At 43.2% G+C, this 21,936-nt stretch overlaps 4 protein-coding genes across 4 annotated transcripts; 2 read left to right on the top strand and 2 right to left on the bottom strand.

Annotated features, from left to right (window-relative positions):
- Positions 1–1,709: 1,709 nt before the first annotated feature.
- Positions 1,710–5,257, bottom strand: mmgt1 (membrane magnesium transporter 1). The gene is made up of 4 exons (XM_070837008.1): positions 5,169–5,257; positions 4,762–4,814; positions 4,545–4,648; positions 1,710–2,592 (listed from the first exon to the last, which is right to left on the bottom strand). The coding sequence occupies exons 1-4, from the start codon at positions 5,245–5,247 to the stop codon at positions 2,436–2,438; spliced, it is 393 nt and encodes a 130-aa protein (XP_070693109.1). The 5' UTR covers positions 5,248–5,257; the 3' UTR covers positions 1,710–2,435.
- A 285-nt stretch (positions 5,258–5,542) lies between these two features.
- Positions 5,543–8,596, top strand: pfdn6 (prefoldin subunit 6). Its single transcript, XM_070837017.1, has 4 exons — positions 5,543–5,696; positions 5,898–5,968; positions 6,143–6,267; positions 8,287–8,596. The coding sequence occupies exons 1-4, from the start codon at positions 5,633–5,635 to the stop codon at positions 8,405–8,407; spliced, it is 381 nt and encodes a 126-aa protein (XP_070693118.1). The 5' UTR covers positions 5,543–5,632; the 3' UTR covers positions 8,408–8,596.
- A 3,053-nt stretch (positions 8,597–11,649) lies between these two features.
- On the bottom strand, positions 11,650–12,489 carry her5 (hairy-related 5). The gene is made up of 3 exons (XM_070837487.1): positions 12,433–12,489; positions 12,248–12,343; positions 11,650–12,144 (listed from the first exon to the last, which is right to left on the bottom strand). Exons 1-3 carry the CDS (start codon positions 12,481–12,483, stop codon positions 11,650–11,652), a joined length of 642 nt encoding a protein of 213 aa, XP_070693588.1. The 5' UTR covers positions 12,484–12,489.
- A 2,277-nt stretch (positions 12,490–14,766) lies between these two features.
- LOC139207733 (transcription factor HES-7-like) lies at positions 14,767–16,338 on the top strand. The gene is made up of 4 exons (XM_070837488.1): positions 14,767–14,820; positions 15,259–15,354; positions 15,468–15,561; positions 15,686–16,338. The coding sequence occupies exons 1-4, from the start codon at positions 14,767–14,769 to the stop codon at positions 16,336–16,338; spliced, it is 897 nt and encodes a 298-aa protein (XP_070693589.1).
- The last annotated feature ends 5,598 nt before the right edge of the window (positions 16,339–21,936 follow it).

Here is a 21,936-nt window from a genome sequence, read left to right as displayed (position 1 = left end):
TATGGCAAAATCTCAAATAGTAGACAATATTCTCTCATCTCATGGTATATATTATAGTATATAGTATATATTGCCATATCGCCCGGCCCTAATGAGCCTTTCTCAGTCCAAAAAAGGCCTTCACACACAACTGTTTTAGCCTATTTAATTGGCTTTTAAATGTCCAAATTGGGTCAATTATGTTACTAATTTTTTGAAGCTGACAGTGATGGACACCAATAGCATACATTTATCAGTGTGTTAGAGGGGAAATGGACGTCCTGTCCATGACATACCTTCCACAGTGTTTATCACTTTATTGATTGAGCATCATTATCCTCTTCCCTGCCATTACTGCAGCAAAATAAGAGTAATGTGAATGTAGCTGTTGGTGTCCATTTAGAGTTTACCCCTCCAGCTCCCCAACACACACACACACACATGCACACACACACACACACACACACTGTCCTGTAAATCTTCCTCCACAGCACCACAAACACTCCATTGATTCCCAGAATTCCAGCTTTATTCAGAGGAATTTCTGCATCTGTCCGGGCTCAGTTGACAGTCACCTGCTGTTGAACTTTAACGGCTGGTAGTCTGCCCTCTCCTGCTTTTTACATGAATCCGCGTTAGCACTCCACCTCTGTTTTTCCTTGTTTTTATGACAGATGTACACTACTTTTTAATGTTCAGAAGGAATATAGATTATTTTTGTGAATTTGTTTATTTCAGAGTCTAAGAAATATTTTCAATGAAATGTTTAAAGCCAATTTTGTAAACTGTTAAATACGTATATAAAATGTGAAGTTTTATGAACCTCTTTTTTTATGAAAACAAAAAAATAAACCACAGGTAGAATGCTATCTCCTGTTTTGTGTGTCAGTGTATTTCTACGTAGATGGGACATAGATTTGTCACCTTTTTACCCACAGACTAGTCATCTGTGGATAAATATTCCTCAAACTGTCTGTTTCAGACGATGGTATGCCGTTGCTGTCTGGTACAGCTCAGCAGGTACAGTATGGCATCACCTGAAAACAGAGTAATGTCTACTGTGACCTGTCATCACTGGTTGTGCCTTATTCAGTCAAAGAGTGACTTTTGTCCTTGTTTTATCTACATACTTTCAGAGGCCCACAGATGTATTAGTTCATGGGAGAAAAAAGGGGTTATGGATCATGTGAAAAACAAATTTGGCTTTTAACAAAGGCAAATTTTCAGCTTTAGATGTATTACATTATTTAGAAATAGGTAAATATCTTTGTTTAGTTAAACAGGTCTCACATGTGGCTGAACAAATCCAAGAAGCTTCACATGCAGCTGAAAGCTGAAACCAATAAAGAGGCATGGACAGAAAGCACTTGTTGACTTGGTGCAGCTTCCTCCACACCTCAGGCTAAAAGTTCATCTTCTGCTGCCACCTGCAGGCCAACATGAGCAACTGGTCAGGTGGAAATGTTTGTGATGTAGCAGTCAAGGTCACCGTAACATCTCTGCATCGCCATTATCACTTTAAGAGCAAAAGGACTTTCATCATGATACCATAAGAATTTTTTCTCCACATTGATCATGCAGGATATTATAGCACTAATTAACATCTCCCTGTTTTGTCCTAACGGCCTCGACAACTTGCAGCAGAGATTTTATCCATTTTGTCTGACCAAAGCAACATTCCAGCATCCGAATATGATTTAAGCCAAAAAGTAGATTCTGACACCTTGTAAAATCAGTATGCATTTTATTAAATTAAAAACATCTGTTGAATCTTAACAAAAAGTAAAATGAAGGAAAAAAAAAATAAACTCCACCCAAATGAATGTACCATTGCTTTCTAGCTCGCCTTAGTGTTCACAGTATCATCAGAACGGCTGCTTCCTGTCGTCTGTTCTCACATGTCGCCTCGAGTGGATTTCCTGTGGCATAAATCAAACCTCTTTAATGTAAACGGGATGTACAGATGAGCCTTTATGCTTCCAGGAAATCATCTAGGAAATAAAGGGTCCGTGGTTCGTACGAACAAACGCGTTTCTGCTCACAAAATTTTGCCCAGACAGCTGCTGAAGATCGATGCGTGTTTGAAATGAAACTGTAACGAAACAGGCATTTTTTTTGCCCCCCCTCATACAAAGGATATACAAAGGACAGCAAGATCCCACTTCAGTTCAGGAGGGACAAAAGGGGAAGATGTCTCTGTATCTTAAGACTCCGAAGCGATTACATACTGTATATACAAACAAATCTGCTTGAAAAAAATTGAAGGGTTGGCACAGTCAGTGTTGAATATGGTGGTGGCCACTTTTATGGACAGAGATGCATGTTTGGACAGCATATTAGTTTATGTACAAATACAAATTAAAGTAGAGGAAGGTGAATTCTGCCTTCGCCCCCTCTGTCTAACAAAACCAAATCTTATCTGAAGATGATGATGTTACAGGCGGGAAAGGCCAGTCTCAGTGCAAATGCTCCAGCTTGCGTAGCCGTATGGGGTTGGGAAGAGCTTGCTGGTTGCGCACAGAGGAGGGCTCCTCCTCTGGCGAGCGGAATAACACCCGACCCCGGTGATTGAAAAGGTAGAAGGATGGGTGGTTCCTCAGTGTATCAAATGTTCTGAGAGGAAAAAAAAAAAAAAAAAAGGAGAAAGTTATGAAAGCACCAGCTGTGCACAAATATTTTTCTGCTTTCAAAAGAGACAAACAGGCAGTTATAAACATGACGCCTACTGCAGCAGCTGCACTGTAGGCCGTCAGATGTGGGGCAAATTACAGGAAAACCCTACACGAAATGAAGCGTCTTGAGTCTGGAGTCAGGCCACCACCAGCCTGCACAGCCTGATTCATTTAATCAGGTAACCTCATTGAGACCAAGACCTCCTTTTCAAGAGCCCCTAGTGCAGCTGATAGAAAGAAAAACAGATTTTATATATTTCTTTTGCTCTTAAGGAGAAGGTGGTGGGCAGCATCATGGCCATGGTTCATGAGAGCATCTGCATTTGATATGTTTCTCCCTGTTGCCCCCCCATCTGCATGTCATACAGGAACACCTCCTCTTACAATGGGCTCTGCTCACTGTCACACATTTAATCTCCTCCTGTAAAAACCTACTTCAGAGCATGTGTTTTATTACCGCCTGTGCTCTCGATCGGGTATCAAAGCATAAAAAGCCAAAAAGCATGGCCGTCTGTGGCATAAAAAAAATTCAAAGTTTAGTCATATATAAACTTTTTTTAAATCAAATATCCACCAATTGGATGTATGACATCAACACTTGATGTTGATTTGGGGCAATATCAACACAACTGACTTGATGTTTGCCCTCCACAACATGCAGCACTGCAGAGAAATAAACTTCCACGAAGAGACACTTACTCATCTTACACAGCATATAAAGACGGCCATTTCCTTAAATCTGTATCTTTATGTTGCATGTGACCAATAAAACAAGTAAAGAATTTAGTAGGGAATATTTAAGGTGGTGAAATCTGAAACGAAAAGATAACACATGTAGGATCTTTGTTGGAATGTTTTTAAGTGCACTCAGTTATTCATCTTTTCGGTCTAACATGTGATGATGTGCAGTGCATGATGTAAATGTCCAAATGGTCTTCACAACGCCGACTAGAAACACCACCTCCATGCTCTTCTAGTTATCGCCTGCACAACAAAATGTGGCTCTTTGAGCAAAAGCACTTTTGGCGGAAAATGATGCCGTGAAAACCCACAAAGTGAGGGAGCCAGAGGCATCCAGTCATTCAAAGGGTCAGGCACCTGCATGAATATAAATAACAGAGCACTGTTTGACAGAGAAGCAGCACTATTTACAGGATTCTCCAGTGCCGAGATGCTTAGTCGATTACTTGGTTTACAACTTTCATAATCAAGCAAAAAAAGTATTTTCTAGTTCAGGCCTCTCAAGTGTGAGACTTTGCTGCTTTCCATTATTGTGCTTCATCGTAAATTAAACATCATCGGACAAAGCAAGTCATTTGAAAACAGCACCTTGGAGTTTTTGCCGTTTCCTGATATTGTCAGTTAACAAGTCATCGAAGAGAAGAAAGCACATCCCTTTTTTCAGTCAAAGTTCTACAGTTGGACACGGCTCTCTGCTTAGTGTGCAGAGAGACGTACCGTCATGTCATGTAGTGATAACTAATCTCATACTGCATGTAAAATAGAACTGACTGAAAATCAGGCCAAAACAGGCCCGTCTTTTCTGATTGAAGTGTTTCCATGAGGTATTTTTATTCCGACTGAACTATATTTTCTCAATTATTAGTGGAATATTAGGGATCTGTGTATACGAAGCTAATGATTTGGCACCCACTTACAGAAATCTTCCATGTATATGTCTGTAAAGTTGCATCTGGCCTTCAGATCGTATTGGCCACCGTGTAACATTACAGTAGCTGAGAGGGGGGTTAGTGTGTGTCTGAAGGGACTGATGTAAGGAAATGTTACTATAAACGCAGCGGAGGTGGTGCACATGCTTCCCCCGTGGCAGAGCACACAAACAAGCACATCATCAGGGGAGCACGGTGCTGCAGCCAGGTTAACTCAACTTACTTGTTTTTCAGCTCTGAGGAGGCGTCCATGTCTTTGAACTCTCCAGCAATGTGGACAATACCATAACAGGTCATCACGAATGATAACAAGGTCTGTAGTACAATCTGCGAAAGGAACACAGGAAGACTATGGTTAAAATCTTACAGACATCTGTGTGGGGTTTGTTGTGAAAGGATGCGTGGATTCAAGTGGACTGCAGTAAAATAAAGTCACTCACATCAATTGGTAGCGTCTCGTTTTCCTTCTCTGTGAGTCGCATGTATGATCGATCTGAGGGGAGAAGATATATTCAAGCCAGCATTACAAATGATCACAAACGCACTTAGGCAGAGCGACCTAAACATATTGATCTGAAAGAGACCATTTTAAGAAACAACATATGCAATAAACGCTACATGTCTCTGGTGGCAATATGTCATTGTTATCAGCGGATGAAGACTTGAGTCTCTCACCCCTCCGGGTGATCGCTGACGCGGCTAATCTGAGCTAGCTTCTAGTTAGCTAGCTGCTGGACGGAAAGGCCCCAGCCTGCCGTCTTATCGCCCCAAACAGTGCCCTCGGAGCCCCCCTCAAACCACCCGACACACAGAGACCCGTGCTGTCACCACGTGCACCGAAACTTACGCTGTGCCGCTGAGAAAGCTGCATGAGCTAAGGCAAAAAGTCCGACGCCGACTACACCTTTCCAAAACGACGAGGCCATCTTGAATCAGGGCGATGAGGAACTGTGTGCAGCGTCGTAAACCAATGTCGTAAAACGACGTCGTAAACCGCTGCAACCGTGACAAGATAAAAAATATTTTTAGAAATCACCAACAAGTTAAATCAACGCGAATATGTTTAGATTAGATTAGTTATAAATGTGCGCGATGTGAGACGGTTTAAATATCTGTATTGTTTCTTTGTGTTTTGTCATGAACGTAGCCCTTGTGTAGTCCGGTCTCTTACTTTGAAAGGATGAGCTAACATCCGCCTTAGACACTGCCCTTTCCTGCTAGCTAGCAGACCTTTATGTCACACCACATTTAGCTACTTATCTCATTGATATATTCTCTCACTCTGTTATTCCTTTTCCGCCAAACGCAACCATGGCAGAGGCCATTCAAAAGAAACTGAAAGCGGAATTAGAAAAATATACAGAGATGCAAAAAGGTAGGTGGCAGCTATCGTTGCATGGTTTCTCCTGTCGTGCCACGGTGTGGCGAGCTAAGCGACCATATTAGGACAGCTAGTCAAATCAACTCGTTAGATATTTCCTGTACTTTTTAACTGTTATTTAAGGTTGCAACAAAACTTTTATTATTAAAAACCCAGGTTAATACCTCTACTCACTGATACCTGTCTGCTGTTTAGATGTTAGCAAGAGCATGTCAGCCAGACAGAAGCTGGAGACGCAGCTGACAGAGAACAACATTGTCAAAGAGGTAACTAACAAACCATTTTCCCTTTAAAAAGCTTAGTTTCTGGGCTGGTGTCAGAGTTTTCTATTTTGGAGTGCTCAATGTTAACGATGTGCTCTGTCTTGTCTGTGTGTGTGTGTGTGTGTGTGTGTCTGTCTGTGTGTGTGTGTGTGTGTGTGTGTGTGTGTGTCTTTACAGGAGCTTGGCCTGCTGGACAGTACAAACACAGTTTACAAGCTTATCGGCCCAGTATTAGTGAAGCAAGACCTGGATGAGGCCAAAGCCACAGTCACGAAAAGGCTGGAGTACATCAACGGAGAGATGTGAGTCACCCACGCTGTGGTGGTGTCTGTTGTTCAGCTCTGCATGGGTGCTGTGCTGAGAGAGCACTGGGATCCGGTTAGACCAGAGCAGTAGTACATGATTGAGGCCGTATCCCAAATATCCATAACTACAGTGTGGATTCAGTAGCCAGCAGTCAGTTATGATCATTATTCAGATACCCTCAGTCTGCATCTTGACAAAGTGTACATGCTATTGTAATGTTGGAGAAGAGAGAAGATTATATATTACAGCCAGGCCTCATCACACCTTATAGAAGTCAAGTCAATTTTATTTATATAGCCCAATATCACAAAACACAAATTTGCCTCTAGGGGCTTTAAAGTCTGTACAACAAACACCACCCTCTATCCTAAGAGCATTGATTATGACTAAGGGAAACTCCCCAAAATAACCTTTGAAAAAACTTAAGAAATTGGCATGTGAACATAACAACTACTATGTAATAATGTCAACATACTTATACATCATATCATATGTATTTATTATATATGGGTAAATATTACTGCATTTCTTCCCTTGAAATAATATCACACAGAAACCTAAAATAGAGGAGAGATCCTTTTTTCCAGGATGGACAGACATGGAAAATTACATGACAGTGACAAAATTGTAAATAGACTGGAAACTTATATGAAGAATTCAGGTGATCACATGACTTGCTCTCACCGTGGAGATGCGGGAGAGAACAGACCACACAAGCACACCACTCGCACAATGAGGAGAAAGGAAACAAACACGGAGGGAGAGGGGCGGGGTGGTGGCAGGCTGAATCTCTTCAAGGATGAAGATCCAGATCTATAAGATAGAGGTCTCAGGACGGCGGATGGTCCAGCACAGAGAGGCCTGAGTAAAAAAGGCAGAGCAGGGAGACACGAAGATGGAGACACACAGCTGTGCTTGTGCGACACAAACAAACAAACAGAGGGTAACAGAGATGCAGTGGCTTTCAGAGCGTTTGCAGTATTCTCATCAGCAGGACAGACATGGACTGTAAGAACTAGGCCTTATAGATTTATTTAGCCTGAGACTGACCCACTGAAAGGATAATTGTTCATCATAAAAGATAAGCAGTTAGCTAAACGGCCCCAATAGAGTTGCTCTGTCCAATGACAACTGGGAGGTTATTTAGAATTAGAAATTGCATCGAGCTGCAGTTTAGCAATCATTACATTTTAAGTTTAATTTGATTTAAACCAACTGGAACCTCATATTGGATTATTTTTTCATGCCCTGAAGGGTAACCTCATCTTTTATTCCAGTTTACCATCATGTGTTCAAGCAAAAAAATCCCACCTCAGACTCTGTGTACCCAGTGGTATTTACGCTGTATTGGCTGTGACTGTACAAATGTCAACATTGTATTTATTATATATGGATAAATATCGCTGCAGACGTTCCTTCCCTAAAAATAACATCACACAGAATACAAAATGTCATGTCATAATCTCTTTGATTTGTGTTCGATAACACCATAATGTAACACATTACATTACACCTCCGTCTTAATGGGCACCATAATGTTGGCACCTCCTGGAAATTCATCCCATAAGTAAGCACCTGACTACTTACAGTTGGCTAAATGTGGATATCGGTGTGTATTTTAGCTGTGTTATGTTCACTCACATGCAGAGGGCAGTGTGGAGGTGGATAGACAACCTGCAACATCCCTCACACACTCTTTGTTGTTCCTGTGAGTACAGGAGCACTGGGAGTCCATCTTTTTGTGTATTATGCCACAACAGCAGAGAAGAAGTACTGATGAATCAACTTTATGATCACACTGTAAGCTGTAGTGTTTGGTGCAATATTCCCATTGCCTAGTCCCTTATGTTAGTGTGGGACACACAGTCAATTGGTCTTTACCTGAAATAGAGTGGGAAAAATTATATTCTATACAGAAAGACGAGCAACATTTCTTTTGCAAACGTAATTAATGTTCATAAATGTGTCCACATGTGTTTTAAAATGAATCTTTTTTTGTTTTTGTCCTCTTGCAGTCAAAGGTATGAGACGCTCCTGAAAGAAATGGAGAAGAAATCTGAACAGCATCGAGAAGTCTTGTCCAGTTTACAGCAGGAGTTTCAGAGAGCTCAGGGCCTGTCTGCTGGGAAAGTCTGACCAAGTGGTCCAGCTGCATGCTCACACACACACACACACACAGATAAAAGTAGAAAGGATCTGTCATACTATGATGTAAAGCTTCAACAAAAGGCTCAGTAAATTCTGCTTGTGTCTTGTCATTAATTTGCAGCCTTATTACTGTGACTTTTCTCTTGTTATTAATAAACATGTTTTTCATGAAATGTGCTTTTCCTTACGTTTTTATTGTGTGAGCAGCACCTTTGTGTGTGTGTTGAACCTTTAATTGCTGGGGCAGGCTGGTGGTCACTGGGGCAGATGTTGTGCAGTCAGTGACACCACCCGGCCGACCCACAGCTCACAGCAGAGGAACAAAGCACAGCGGTGCACCATTGTTCACACTAATGAATGTGCTTTCCCCTGCAGTCTACCACCAGCAGAGGACTTAGGCAACATGAATAATCAAAAACAAAGACTTCTAAGGTCCTCAGAGCTGAAACCTTCTTAACAGCAGATGCTAACTTGGGGCAAACAGCTGATTTATCCAGTATGACTTTATGGTCAGTAAGGCTCATCCTGCAGAGTAGTTATTGTGTGTTCAAAGGCAGTTTACTTGATTTAGGCGAGTGTTCATTTAAATATCTTTAAGAAACACAAGCTTACATTTATTTTTTTATAGCCTGTGTTGAATATGGTTTCACATACCTGAGACACACAAACACACTCACTCACTCACACATGCGCAATAAAAACACTGTCCCAAACGAGCCTGTCACCTTTGGCGCGTGGGTGGCAGCAAACCCATTAACACCCTGAGGTGTGGTGCTTCTAGCATCCAGACTCCGGCTGTAAAACTGGCCGACACGTGGCCACTAGTGTATTAAACTTTGTGGAAAAATAAAAACAAAAACATACACATATATTTATACATACATACATACATACATACATACATATATATATATATATGTAAGGAAGTCCCACAGCTTCGTTAAAGTTGATCTATTACTAGTTCTGTGGTGAGTTTTCCACCTTGTAACAAAGGTAGGACTGTAACTATGAAATCCATAGTTACATAGTTACAATAAACTGAAGACACACTTAAAATAACTAAGGGTTCACAGGAGCAGCCTGCCTATAAACACGTGAGCTGCGGCCATCAAACGGTCTGTGGGTGAAGCCAAAAGGTGATGCGACACTCTGCGTTTATTGTGTTGGCACTGATGTGGTAAAAAGCAACAGAAACAACTGCTGCTGCTCCAGACTGCTACAGCTGGAAGAGTCCTGGTCAACCCGCGGGCTTCTGGTCTGCAGTAAACCAACTGGAGACATATAAGTAGTTACATCCGCACTGACCTAATCCTTATCAACCTTACACTGACCATAAATTCTGCCAAAAGACCCGTTTAATCTTCATTTAGACACCCCCACCCCCTATCAGACGAGGCCCTAATCTGATTCCAACTTTAATTGATTTACTTAGTCCTGCGGGCTTTTCTCCGGGAGGTTTAAGCTCAAAAGCGCACAAAGAGCATCCTGTCCAGAGATCAGCGCAGCGGGACTAACGCCTGCTTTGATAATGGATGTGTCCAAACAGGCTTTGAATGAATGAATGCTGAATCCATAGAGCATCCAGACCTGTGGCCGAGGGAACTTCGTGTTAAGGGAAACTATGTTCCTCTGCGTGGCCTAACAGCTGATCGGGTTTCAGTGCATCATCTAATACTAAAGAAGACCACTGGTCATATCACCAAACTGTGATCCCCAATTACAGACATCTTCCTCAGCAAATCTAAACAACATCAGGCAGGATCATAGTGATCAGATGAGATGCCTTCCTGTGTGACCCAGGATGCAGAGCAGTTATGAGACCCTCATGTGTGCATTGATATGTTGATCGACGAGAGCTCGTTGTTTTAAGTGCAGTTTTTCAAATGTAGAAAAGCACACGGCAGCGACCATTAACACCCTGTCCACACTCCAGCGCTGCAAAACCACTTCAAACCCTGAAACTCAGGGAGCAGCTCAGGCCAAAGTCAGTGTTAAATAACCTGTCCAACACTCCTAACTGTGGCTCTGCATCTGTACCACATCTGCACATCTTTTAACATGATGGGTTTTGATGGCGGAGTTGTAAATAGACAGCATGTTTTTCGTTCACGAATGGATCATGATTTACAAACATACACTGACTATTCCAAAAAAAAAAAACTACTGGGGGGCTGGTTCAGCCTCCCCCATCAGCTCTCATGTCTCTGCCCTTTTAGTGGCTCTTCCAACACCAACAGTGTAAATTTACACCTGGAGAATCTGAGCAGGTGGTAAGAAAAACAGCTGGGCATGTGTTGCTGGTCAGCCAAAAGGGTCTGAACCTCTAAAAAGATACAACTGTTTGTTTCCCCCCAGTAAATCAACAGAAGTCCTGCGACCCAACACGTGCCAAATAGCCAAACTGGCGCAATTACGCATTTTATGAATGTGCACCCTACATATTGGCGCTTATGGTGTAAATGTAAAATGTAGTTGTTTTGTTTTTTTACTTGGAACTGGATATATGGCATGCATGTCTTACAGTGCTTGGAGGACTGGAGTGTATTTTGTAGATTGGATGCTGCCACGCCTGAAGCAGTCTGGGTAGTGGACAGTGTGTGAATGACCTCTCTTTCTCTTTTCTGCATTTGAAAAACTGCCCTAAAGATCATAGAAGCAACAGGCTCTCCACCATCAACATTTCAATAGGCAAATGTGTCATAACTGCTGTCCAGCCTGGTTTAAGTACGTGTTAACTGTCCTCTGGATGTCCCTCCTTTTCTGTAAAAGCGCAGCGCTAAAGGCTGCAACGTTACAAGCTATTCACACAGCAAATGGGCCACTCTGGGTCTGGAATGATCAGGAAATTATTTCTTTATTGTAAAGAAGGTAGATTCCAGTATCATGGTTCAATTATATACACCTCAGATAGCAAAAATAGACGCGAGAAGATTTTACGCACATGTTCAGCAACATCAAATGGCCTACAGGCACTAGTTCATGTTAAAAATAAGAGTAAGCTGCGGACATCGCCGCCTAAAAACATCTCATATACCTATTTACGGCCAAAAAAAAAGAAAAAAGAAAAATACGATGGTGCAAAACAGCTAAAACATCACATGAAAGTGGAGAAAATATGGGAAAGCTCTTCACTGTACAAAAGGATTCAGGCTGTACAATAAAATACATATGTACACAGTCTGTCGGCATCTCCAGTACTGAAGTAAAATCTGTGTCCAAGTGTCTGTCTGTCACTGAGGCCAGGGCCTCCACACGGGGTCGGTGATGTGCGTGCAGGCGGCCGTGGGGGACAGCAGCTTGGTGCCACAGTGGAGGCCTGACGTCTGGGTGAGGTACGGGTGGGAGAGCCGGTGGTGGGGCAGATGCTGAGGGGGCAGATGCTGGGGAGACAGAGCGCCGGGGCCGCTGGTGTCAGGAGCGGCCATCAGCGCCCTGCGGATGCGCCCGGGAGAGGAGCGGTGCGCCTGGGGGAAGGAGGCCTGAACTGACCCCCCGCCGGGCTCCTCTGACTCGTTGCTCTTGCTGGCTATGAAGTGGCTGACCCTCAGCAGACAGGACCTCATGCCGTCGTGGTAGCTGTCCTGACGGCCACAGACCGGCCCCTGGTCCCCGGACAGGCCTCTCTTCGTGGCCCGGTGGCCCTTCTCCACCTCCCTCCCTGTCTTCAGGAAGTGGACCACGCTCTCCAGGATCTCTGCCTTCTCCACCTTGGGGTTCTTCAGTTTCTGAAGAGAAGCGGGCACACAAGCCACTCAGTAAAGGTACACACTAATAATGTACAGACAGTAACACTTCCATTTAGACTCAAACATTGAGGCGCAGTCGTACCTCATTGTGGGTGCTGTCCAGCATCAGGAGTCTTAACGTCTCCAGACTTTGGTTGATCCGCTCCCGTCTGCGTTTCTCCATCAGAGGCTTAGAGACCTGTGAGAGTCAGACATTACAATGAAACCTCTGAGCAACATTTTAGACGGGTTTTCCCTTTTCAGGTGAGTCACTATGCAGCCACTTACCCTCCTCATAGTCCTTTGTCGAGGAGACTCTGGTGAGGATAAAGTCTTCATGGTAAAAAGCTGATCCGTGTCTGTCTGTCCGTCCGCCTGTCCTTACTGTGAATCCAAAATTAAAATGGCACGCTTGTGTCCAATTTGTTGATGTGCCTGCAGATAGCCCCGCCCGCGCGGGACACGCCTCTCATTCATCCAGCAGCACGCGGCCTTGACACTGAAGGAAATTTATATTTAAATCCAGTGAGTATATTTTACTCCATCATCTGATTGAACACAACACTATGGTCACAGTACTCTGTTATCATGTAGTGGACGTGTTTCTGTCCACGTGCTGTCAGCTGTGGGATTTCCCAAAAATGAGGGTTTCGAAAAAATAAAATAAAAAAAAAATTAAGACTAATAAGTAGCAGACTAAATAAAGGGAGTGTGTCACGTGACTGTTCACTTCATCGAAAGGTAAATTAAAGGTATAGTACAAATGAAAGTCACTTGTAGTAGTTTCAGTAGTGGTGGAAGTAGAAGCACTCACACCACAGTGTAGTAAAGGTACAAGTCTTACATTCAGATGACCAGGAGAGTTTAATGAAGGCATCAAAAGTAGCAGTAATGTTTTTCTGATATATAAGATGTCTCTGGATCAATATGACTATATGATATTTCTGCTTATTGATGAGACACCTCACCCCCACGTCTCATAGCAGGGCCTCGCCTGAGCCTCCACACACACACACACACACACACACACACACACACACACACACACACACACTCTCTCTTCACACCTAAACGTGTTGTGTTTATCCTCGGTGGGTGTGGTTTGGTTAAAAGGAGATCTGTGCGGGAACAGCTCCATGTTTAATGTTCACGGCTCCTCTGCCTCAGATTCAAAGGATGCGTCCTTTGACTTTGGGGTAGCTTTGCCCGCACTGCATCTCTGCTCGCCCTGATCCCCATAATAGGCTAAAGTGTGGAGATAACACTGGGATGATCGGATCACGGGGATCCCGTAGATTAAGTGGCTTTTCAGAGGCAATGATACTTCCGTTTTAAGTCAAAGAGAGGGCGATTAGTGGAGGCTCAGAGATCACTCATGGTAACCAAGGAAACCCACCTCATGAGACAAACCATTTCCATTAAAATAGCCCCACTTTCCAGGAGTATGATGACGTGATTACAGCTCAAACATACATTTGATTTATTCTGGTATATATATATACTAAAGATACCACATTAAGACTCTCTGTCTCTCTGAGTGTGTGTGTGGGATTTAAGCCACGTGGACCCGCCCCATAAATAAGTCCTATAACGTGCTCGCCTGAGCCTGTGATGGAAACTAATTAGTGGAAAATGTTCCCTTTAGTAGCAGAGAAATGGACCGTTCACTTCTAATATCGTGACCCGTGGGGTGGATCGGCCCGCACAGACAAAAGAGCTCAAATGAAGCGGACCTGGCCAACATGGCTGGGAACATGTCGTGGACTCAACAACTGGCCTGATTCCCGTGAGAAGGCCAAACATCAGGCGTGGAGGTGACCCGAGGCAGCGCACACTTAGCACTCAGGTGTAATCATCATCCTCACACTTCCACACATCAGCGCACAAACGTGACCTGCGGCCTTTGCGCGGGTCGGAGCGCCTTGTGTTTGTGTTTCAGGCCGCCTCCTCTCATCATTTGGTCTTTTTCATCACTTAATGCAAAGTGTTGATGTCTCGCACATCATAAAAAAAAAGCCCTCGGAGCTGCTCACTTTCTCACTTCATTTCTGTTCCCACGAGAAAAAGAAAAAGGTTCCCAGAGTCTCACTTCACGAGTGAAGAAGATAGCAGAGAGCTCTACATGTGTCCTGATTAAATTAATAAATGTTTGAGTATGAGAAGAAGCCCGTCCAGACTCAATACACAAAGTCTCCACATTTACTTTTTATGCGCCTATGAAATGTTCTTCTTACAAAATAAGGCAGCCGAAGTGTGACTTGAACCTTTCATGAGTGATGTAGATTAAAATGAGTTATAAAAAATCACCAGCAGGCTGCCTCTGTCTCACGATGCCATCATGTGTGAAGAAACCCTGTAGGTTATTGGTAATGTCATTGCCATTAAAGTTATTTGCTGTGTAAGTTATTTCACGGTACCTTATCGTTGTTTCTAATGTAGTTTCGATGTTATCTGTGGCCCATAATAAAGTTAGTGGAAACCACTTTCGGTAAAGTGTCGTCACTCACACCTGTCAGCCAATCAGAGGCAGCACGAGGTCTACTTATAATCGCCCACAGGCACCGGGAGGCTGTTTTATCTGCTGCAGCCTCCAGGAAGGACATTTGGACCAAACATCGCAACATGACCAGGAAACTACAAAATCCATCTCTGGAGGATAGCAAGAGTAGAAAAAGGGTGAGAGATTTTAATTCATGTATTTACTTGTAAAGGCTTTATAAGTAATGTATTATTGATAAGCTAAATTATAATAATCCTTCTTAGAGCACATCAAAGACATTAATGAGAACACCCTTTTGGTTTAAAGGTTTATTAATGTTACAAACAGTTTTTTTTTTAACTGCAGACATGAAAACCAACATGACTTTTCACAACCTGGCAACCCAAACAGTGTTTGGCCTATAATTAAAGCATCTAACCCTTAAGGCATCACTTATAGATACAAAGTGGTGCCATTTTTCACTGCATACACACATGGATGCAGCACGTGGATCTATGTAACATAATTATACGGATCGCTGTAGGTGGTGACATGTGGACTTGTGTCAGTCAAACAGCCGGGATGAGCGACCACAACCTCTCTGTGCTCACAAAAAGCTGTTTCTCTCTTTCAAGGTTCTGAAACCACTTGTGGAAAAGAAGAGAAGAGATCGAATAAATCAAAGCCTCGCGGAACTGAGAAGTTTGCTGTTGAATCATACGTCTGATCCAGTGAGTCATCGGGTCAACTAAATCACACCCAGCCTCTAAAAACATTAAATGGGGCCAAAACCTAACAATGATGAAATGTGCTCTCTCCCCCTTCTCACTGCTGTCACCCACAGCGGCTGCAGAATCCTAAAATAGAGAAAGCAGAGATCCTTGACTTGGCTGTTGAATATCTTCAAAAGTGGACCGACGGGAAGAACCTGGGGAATGGTGAGCCAAACAAAATAGTTGATTAACTTGTTAAAATGTGTCAAAAGTGTCGTAGAAATTCCTCTTCTTCTGTTTTAATCTCACACTCCCGCCCTACCCCCCGGTGTCTTTACACTCTCTGCAGACTCTACTCACAGCCACATGAAGACTCACGCTCCTGTGGTGGACCTCCATCACTCAGATGCTCCCACTCTCTTAAGCCTCGAGGGTGCAGGTTTTCAGCAGTGCGTGGCCCAGCTGACCAGCTACATGCACAGAATAACACCGACACAGAGGGTGAGCCTGCTCGAGGGGCTGAAACACCACGCAGCAGAGACCCAGCAGCCACACAACACACACTCCAGCCAGAGAATGACTGACACGGCTAAACGGCCAGATGCAACATCTGTGGAGGCCATTTGTGCGTCTGAGAAGAAAGAGGAGTCTCCCAAGTTCTTGTTCCCATCCCACTCCCCGTTCCAGCCTCTGTCTTGCTCCACGCCGTGCCACGACTACCTCTCCCCTCCTCCCTCTCCGTGGCTCTCTCCTTCCTCTTTCTCCACCTACGCCGCCTCTCCTCCTTTCCCGTCATTTGCCTCTCACTTCTCCTTCCCCCCCAGCCTGTCACCTCTGTCCTCCAACACCTCCTTCTTCAGTTTCTCGCCCACGGTACCCCACTCCGGCCCTGTCGCCCTCCACTGCCCCCCTCTCACAACGCTGAGATCCCCTCCACACCCTGCACCGAGGCGGGGGTCCCAACCAAACTCTTCTTCAGCCATGTGGAGGCCCTGGTTTTGATGGAGTGGACCAGAGACGGACAAACTGAGAACAGTAGAGCCACCTGGTGGGAGCTAACTGCAATCATTGGCTGTGGAGAGGATGTAAAACTCTCAGCCAGGAATGTATAGTGTACATATTATTAAAATGGTCTATATTTTGTATCTCCTATTATAAATAAAACTTGTACATGAACCCAATGTCTCTGATTGTACTTTTATCTTCTACGTAATTACACACTCAGCATGGACAAACTAAAGGTCTTATGGTTTCACTCCCAGCTAATCGTGCCATTAAAACACAGAAAAAAAAACCATCATCATCTTGTCTAAGTTGTGCCACACTTCACCTTTTTCACAGCATCACAGGTGGAACTAATAACATTAACGCCGCCTCTGTTCTGGTCAAATGTCTCAGTGAGCCAATCCCATGGTGCTGAGCTGGAACAGCTAATGGCGCTGTAGCCATCAGTGATTAATGTTGTTAGGTACACATGTAATTTTCCTGCTGTGGCGTGTTTGACTGCTGTGAAAAAAGGCCCATCAAGACTTTATTTTGAGTTCCTACAGGAAGACTGTTATAAGAGTCCCACTGGATTTGAGACTTGACGCAGTGTTTTAGACTGAAAGTCTGATGGGACCCTTTTATGTTTAAAAAAAAAACATTCTTTCTTTTCATTATTCACTTTTGGTGATTATTCTACTACTGTTCTATATCTGTTGCTCTATGTGTTGTGTCATATTCACTTGTCATTTGGGGGTTAACGTGTGTTTGTGTGTGCAGGTTTAAGCTGCATGAATGTGGCTTAACAGGAAAAAATAACATGCAAGATTTGTACTGTTGGTGCTCTGTTAAGAAACCTTTGAAAGCAAGAATAGAGAGACGAGTACAAAACAGCCTCCCTCTATTATCCTCATTAACAAACGTATGTATGGATGCTCTCAGTCACAATGACTTGGAAACATGCCTGTCATCTTTGTTGTATGGAGATCCCACATGTCTGTTAACAGTCATGACTGGGGCTTAAAGGGGAGCCCCGCCTATTTTTCACTTTGACGTGTATTTACTGGGCTGCAAGTTTGAAAATGACAAAGATGTGGGGAGTGGAGTTAGAATGCAGTGAGCTGACCAGACGTCTGTAGCTCATCCCTCATCTCTGCATGAGGCTGGAATAGAATAGCCTTTATTGTCATTGCTGTACAATGAGTAGCATAGTAGCTCGAGGCTACGCATGCTTCTACTGGGATGACACACTGGGATCACCAACTGGACTGAATTGCATTGTGGGTAATGTAGGCATCAGGTTATGACAGGGATGAAGAATGAATGGAATGATTTACTTTACACTTAAAAATGACAGTTTCATGTGTCCACTGTTTTTCAGCGTAACACATCTGCAAAGTGCTCTCTGTTATATTATTAATTATGCATTGTGTAATTTATGCTATAGTGAGGCAACAAAGAGCCCATTTACATTTACTCCAGTACTACACTTAAGTACAAACTGGACGTACTTGTACTTTACTTTAGTGTTTCTATTCTGTGTTACTTTCTACTTCCACTGTACTACATTTATGTGATAACTTAAGTGACTTTGCAGATTTAGATTAATAATGATACAAAATATATTAAGCAAATACATTATGATGCAACGTATACATTAAAACAAACGTTTACTGATGCCCAGGGGAAGGGTTATTCACAAACTACCCAGCACTTTAATTATCAAGTAATTCATATTTGCTCCACCTCTACAAGCGGCAGCATTAAAGTGGTGAAAATATGAATGCATCAATAATTATAATTCAATTATAGACTATACCTTAGTCTGAAAAGTCTGCATAATGAGTGCTTTTACTGTTGGTACTTTAAGGCTACTTTGGAAATACTAATTTTGTACTTTTGAATGCATTCGATTTTTGAATGCTTATAACAGAGTAACTATACTTTGTAGTATTGCTACTTAAAGTAGCACTTAAGTACTTCGGCCTCTGATTTGTCTGGTCCACGTGTGTCAGTTGTAGTAAAATGTTCACCGTAACTTCCATTATTTTGCAAATCTTTGCCAAAGTCAGTGACTGGACAAATGTAGTTTGCAGGGAGGTAAAAATAGTGGCAGATACTGAGTGTGAAAGTAGTTGAGAGGTTTAGAAGATGTTTACCTTCTGACCAACAGAGGGCAGCATTGACTCAGCGTAGGTGTGTGGCAAAGTAAGTGATCTCCATCCCTCCCTGACTACTCACATTGAGGATAATAAAAGGCAGCTGTCATTAGGACTAAACAGAGGATGTCATTGAGCTATTCCATTAACAATAAGCCCAAGATGCACGATCATCACTCTTCTGTCTTCTTCTGTCTCTCGGTGCTCAACCCTCTCTTTATCTGATGATCAGATCTTTATTACAAGCTCTGAATATCTTCAGAAAGGAGGCACCGATGGATTTGGCTTGAGAAAACAGAATTTATCACACGATAGAACATGTCTTTGGATAATGGTTATTTTTCCCCCTCTTTGCTCCCCTTCGCGCTGAAGAAGCTCTCTCTCTGTGCTGGTGCCATTAGTTATGAGGTAGCCATTGTTCTTTGTCAGAGAAATGAGAGGGCAGGCACATCACTGGGAGCTGGAGTCTCACACACACTCTGTCTCTCTGCGGTGTTTTGATCATTCTGCACAGACATATGAAAGCAGAGAAGGTCGCTCACGCTGGAGAGGACGATTGCTGCGGCACGGCACATAATTAATAGGGAAAGAGATCACCTCTTGGAGTGACCTGACAATGGTTGAAATCTCCTTGGCATTTTCTCAGGACACGCTGATTAGAGCTGATCCTGTTACCCTCTTTAATCACTGTTTTTGTTTGCCATGAATGCGCCCATGCATTCCAGATTTGGAGAAAACCTGAGACGTTGGGCTGTGGAGATGTCACAGGTTTGACATGGATCTCTGAATACCTCCATGTTGGCGCACTTCAAAAAAGTACAAATGCTGAGACAGGGCTGGTGTCAAACACTTTTATCTCACGTTTGCACCCTGACAGGATTCACACAAATGTGGCATGTGGCTCAGCAGCTCCTCAGGACAGGTGCTTATATCATGACTGTCCTCTGAGAGACCCAGAGAATGTGCCACGTCTAATTTTCCATTCACTTCGCGGCTAAATACCTCATTCAGTTTGTGTCAACTATGACAGCCTACATTAATTCATCTAAATTCCCTCCGAGGTTTTTCAACTTAAATCTAACTGACATTTCCAGTTTGTCTTCCTCATTCCACAGGTCTTAGCCAGTTTGTATTTAAATCCAATTGCAGAGGATTTTCTTACACAGAGGGCAGAGCTAACTAACTTCCCTTGCCAACATTTACATAAGTGCACCAATCTAAGACCATTTAAGACTGATTCAGACACTTTAGCCTACTTTCAGATTAAGAATAGCTGCCTCGGCCTGGATTACAATTCAAAAGAGACTGTTAGCAGTCGGTGTGATGTTTTATATTTGGGCAGCAGAGGGAAATTATTTTGATTTATGTGCAGTACAATGAGTAAAAATCTTGAATAACATTATTGTCCTTAACTTCCAATATGTCAAATGTGGATAACCAGATGACAAACTGTTCAAAGAGTTATTTTGTAAACCTTGAACCCATAAAAAGAGCGTTTAACTGTCTCTATTTGTTTAGGAGTGACTGTGAATTCTTTTGGAGTTGAGTCGATTTGTTTGACTAAGCTCTATTTTGGAAGACAGTCCGTGGACACAGCGCTTTTTATCAGTCAGATTTAAGGACTGCAGACCCAGTCAGCATCGCTGAGGGAGGAGGACTCCTCACTCAGATCGCATGTCAATACTCAAGAATGTAGATCTGTCACTACCCACAACTAAATATCATTTTTCCTCCCTTTCATTTCTCTCTCTTTCCCTCTCTTTGTGAGGCTCTTTGAAGTAATAGTGAAAGGATCCCAGACTGTAGCAAATTACCTGAGGACTGAAACATTTTTGACATAAGTCCTGAGAGACGGGGCAAGCCACTTTTCCTGGCGGCCCCTTTGGCGTTTTTAATCTGGGGCTGAAGGAGACAGCGGCGCTGACAGAGTGATGGGACAGCTGGACATGCTTCCAGGCCAGCAGCAACGGGCAAAAGAAAAGCCAGGAGAAGGGCCACTGCAGACATCTCACCACGGAGCCAACAACCCAGGACAGCAGACCAAAGCAGGCTGGAGCATGACATGGGAGACATCCACCTCCTCCATTTTCACTCACGGACCGCATTCATGGTGGATGAAACTGTTTTTACAAACTGATTGCTTGGGTCTTATTCTGAGCAAAAGGTTTCACAGCTTTATGATAATTAATTTCAAGTCATGATGACTTTATATATATAACACCAGCTCACTAACAGGATGGCTCGATGGATGGCAGTGCAGGTCGGTCAGTGGACTACTTTGGTCCAGAAATCCAAAATCTATTGGATTGCCATTAAATTTAGTTCATCCCCAGATGATCCCCAGAGGATGAATCCCTCTCACCTTAGGAACCCCTTTACTTTTCCTCTAGTGCCACCACCGTGAGGCTGCCTGCAGTTTTGAGTAGCCTCACACAGCCAGACCTACCTTCACACTTTGTTCTAGCACTGTGACAAGGCTGTAGAAAGGTCCAGCCGAACCCATTATTATCATTCTGTTATAAGGGAAAAAACACTCTGCCATGTTTGTATTTCTTTAAACCAATCCCAGTCATCTCGGGTGTTGCTAAACCCAGGATGCAGCAACTGTGACCTCGCAAAATGGTGTTGGGGAGGAACGTTTGCAAGTGAGGAGGAAAACCCTGGCATTAAAAAGGTGAAATCCCCCCCAAAAAGAAAATTGCCACATAAATCAGTAACTCAAAAAGAAAAAAGTTGATCACTGGGGGCCTAGAGATGAAGCCTGATATCACTGAGGCTTGTGTGAAGCAGAACAGATCACTAAAATGATAGATGGTAGGCAAACATGCAAGAACGTCCCTGCTGGACAGTAAATGTTCTAAACATATTCTGACAAAGATCCAAGCAGGCCTGCCTTACTGCTACTATTCAAATCTTCATCAAAACATATAATGGCAGGTTTTATACACACAGCCTATGTCTTGTGATTCAGACCTTGAACTTAGCACAGTGGCTGTTGGTGTAGTAGCTTCATATTTACTCTATGGATATGAGGGTGGTAAACATCTTCTCATCTAACTGTCAGCGAGAAAGAGAAAGCGTAAATGTCAAACTAATGCTCAGAGATTTTAAAATAAGTTGCCGTGACTTAAGAATAAGACATTTGACGTCAACAAAAGACAACAAAAACCAGGAAGTGAACCGTCATTAAATTCGGCTTTTTGGTGGACAAAGACATCGCAACATCCCAAAATCCCTCTAGGAGCTGGATTGTCCTGGCAAACATGCTTAAAGCAGACAGGAAGTAACTTGAGCCAAACAGGAGGGAATCAAATCAGACATTGCTAGCTTGTTTTTCAGGGCAGGACAATTATATTTGACATAAGGCGCTTTTCACTCATGCATCAGTGCTCTCCACTTTCATGGGCTGCTATCACATTGGTCCAGTGGTTTGCCTTTCTTCCTCTCAATTTTACAA

The sequence above is a fragment of the Pempheris klunzingeri genome, chromosome 9, assembly GCF_042242105.1.
Source record: "Pempheris klunzingeri isolate RE-2024b chromosome 9, fPemKlu1.hap1, whole genome shotgun sequence".
NCBI lineage: Eukaryota > Metazoa > Chordata > Actinopteri > Acropomatiformes > Pempheridae > Pempheris > Pempheris klunzingeri.
The sequence above is the reverse complement of the archived record's forward strand: the minus strand, read 5'-3'. Positions and strand labels throughout refer to the sequence as shown.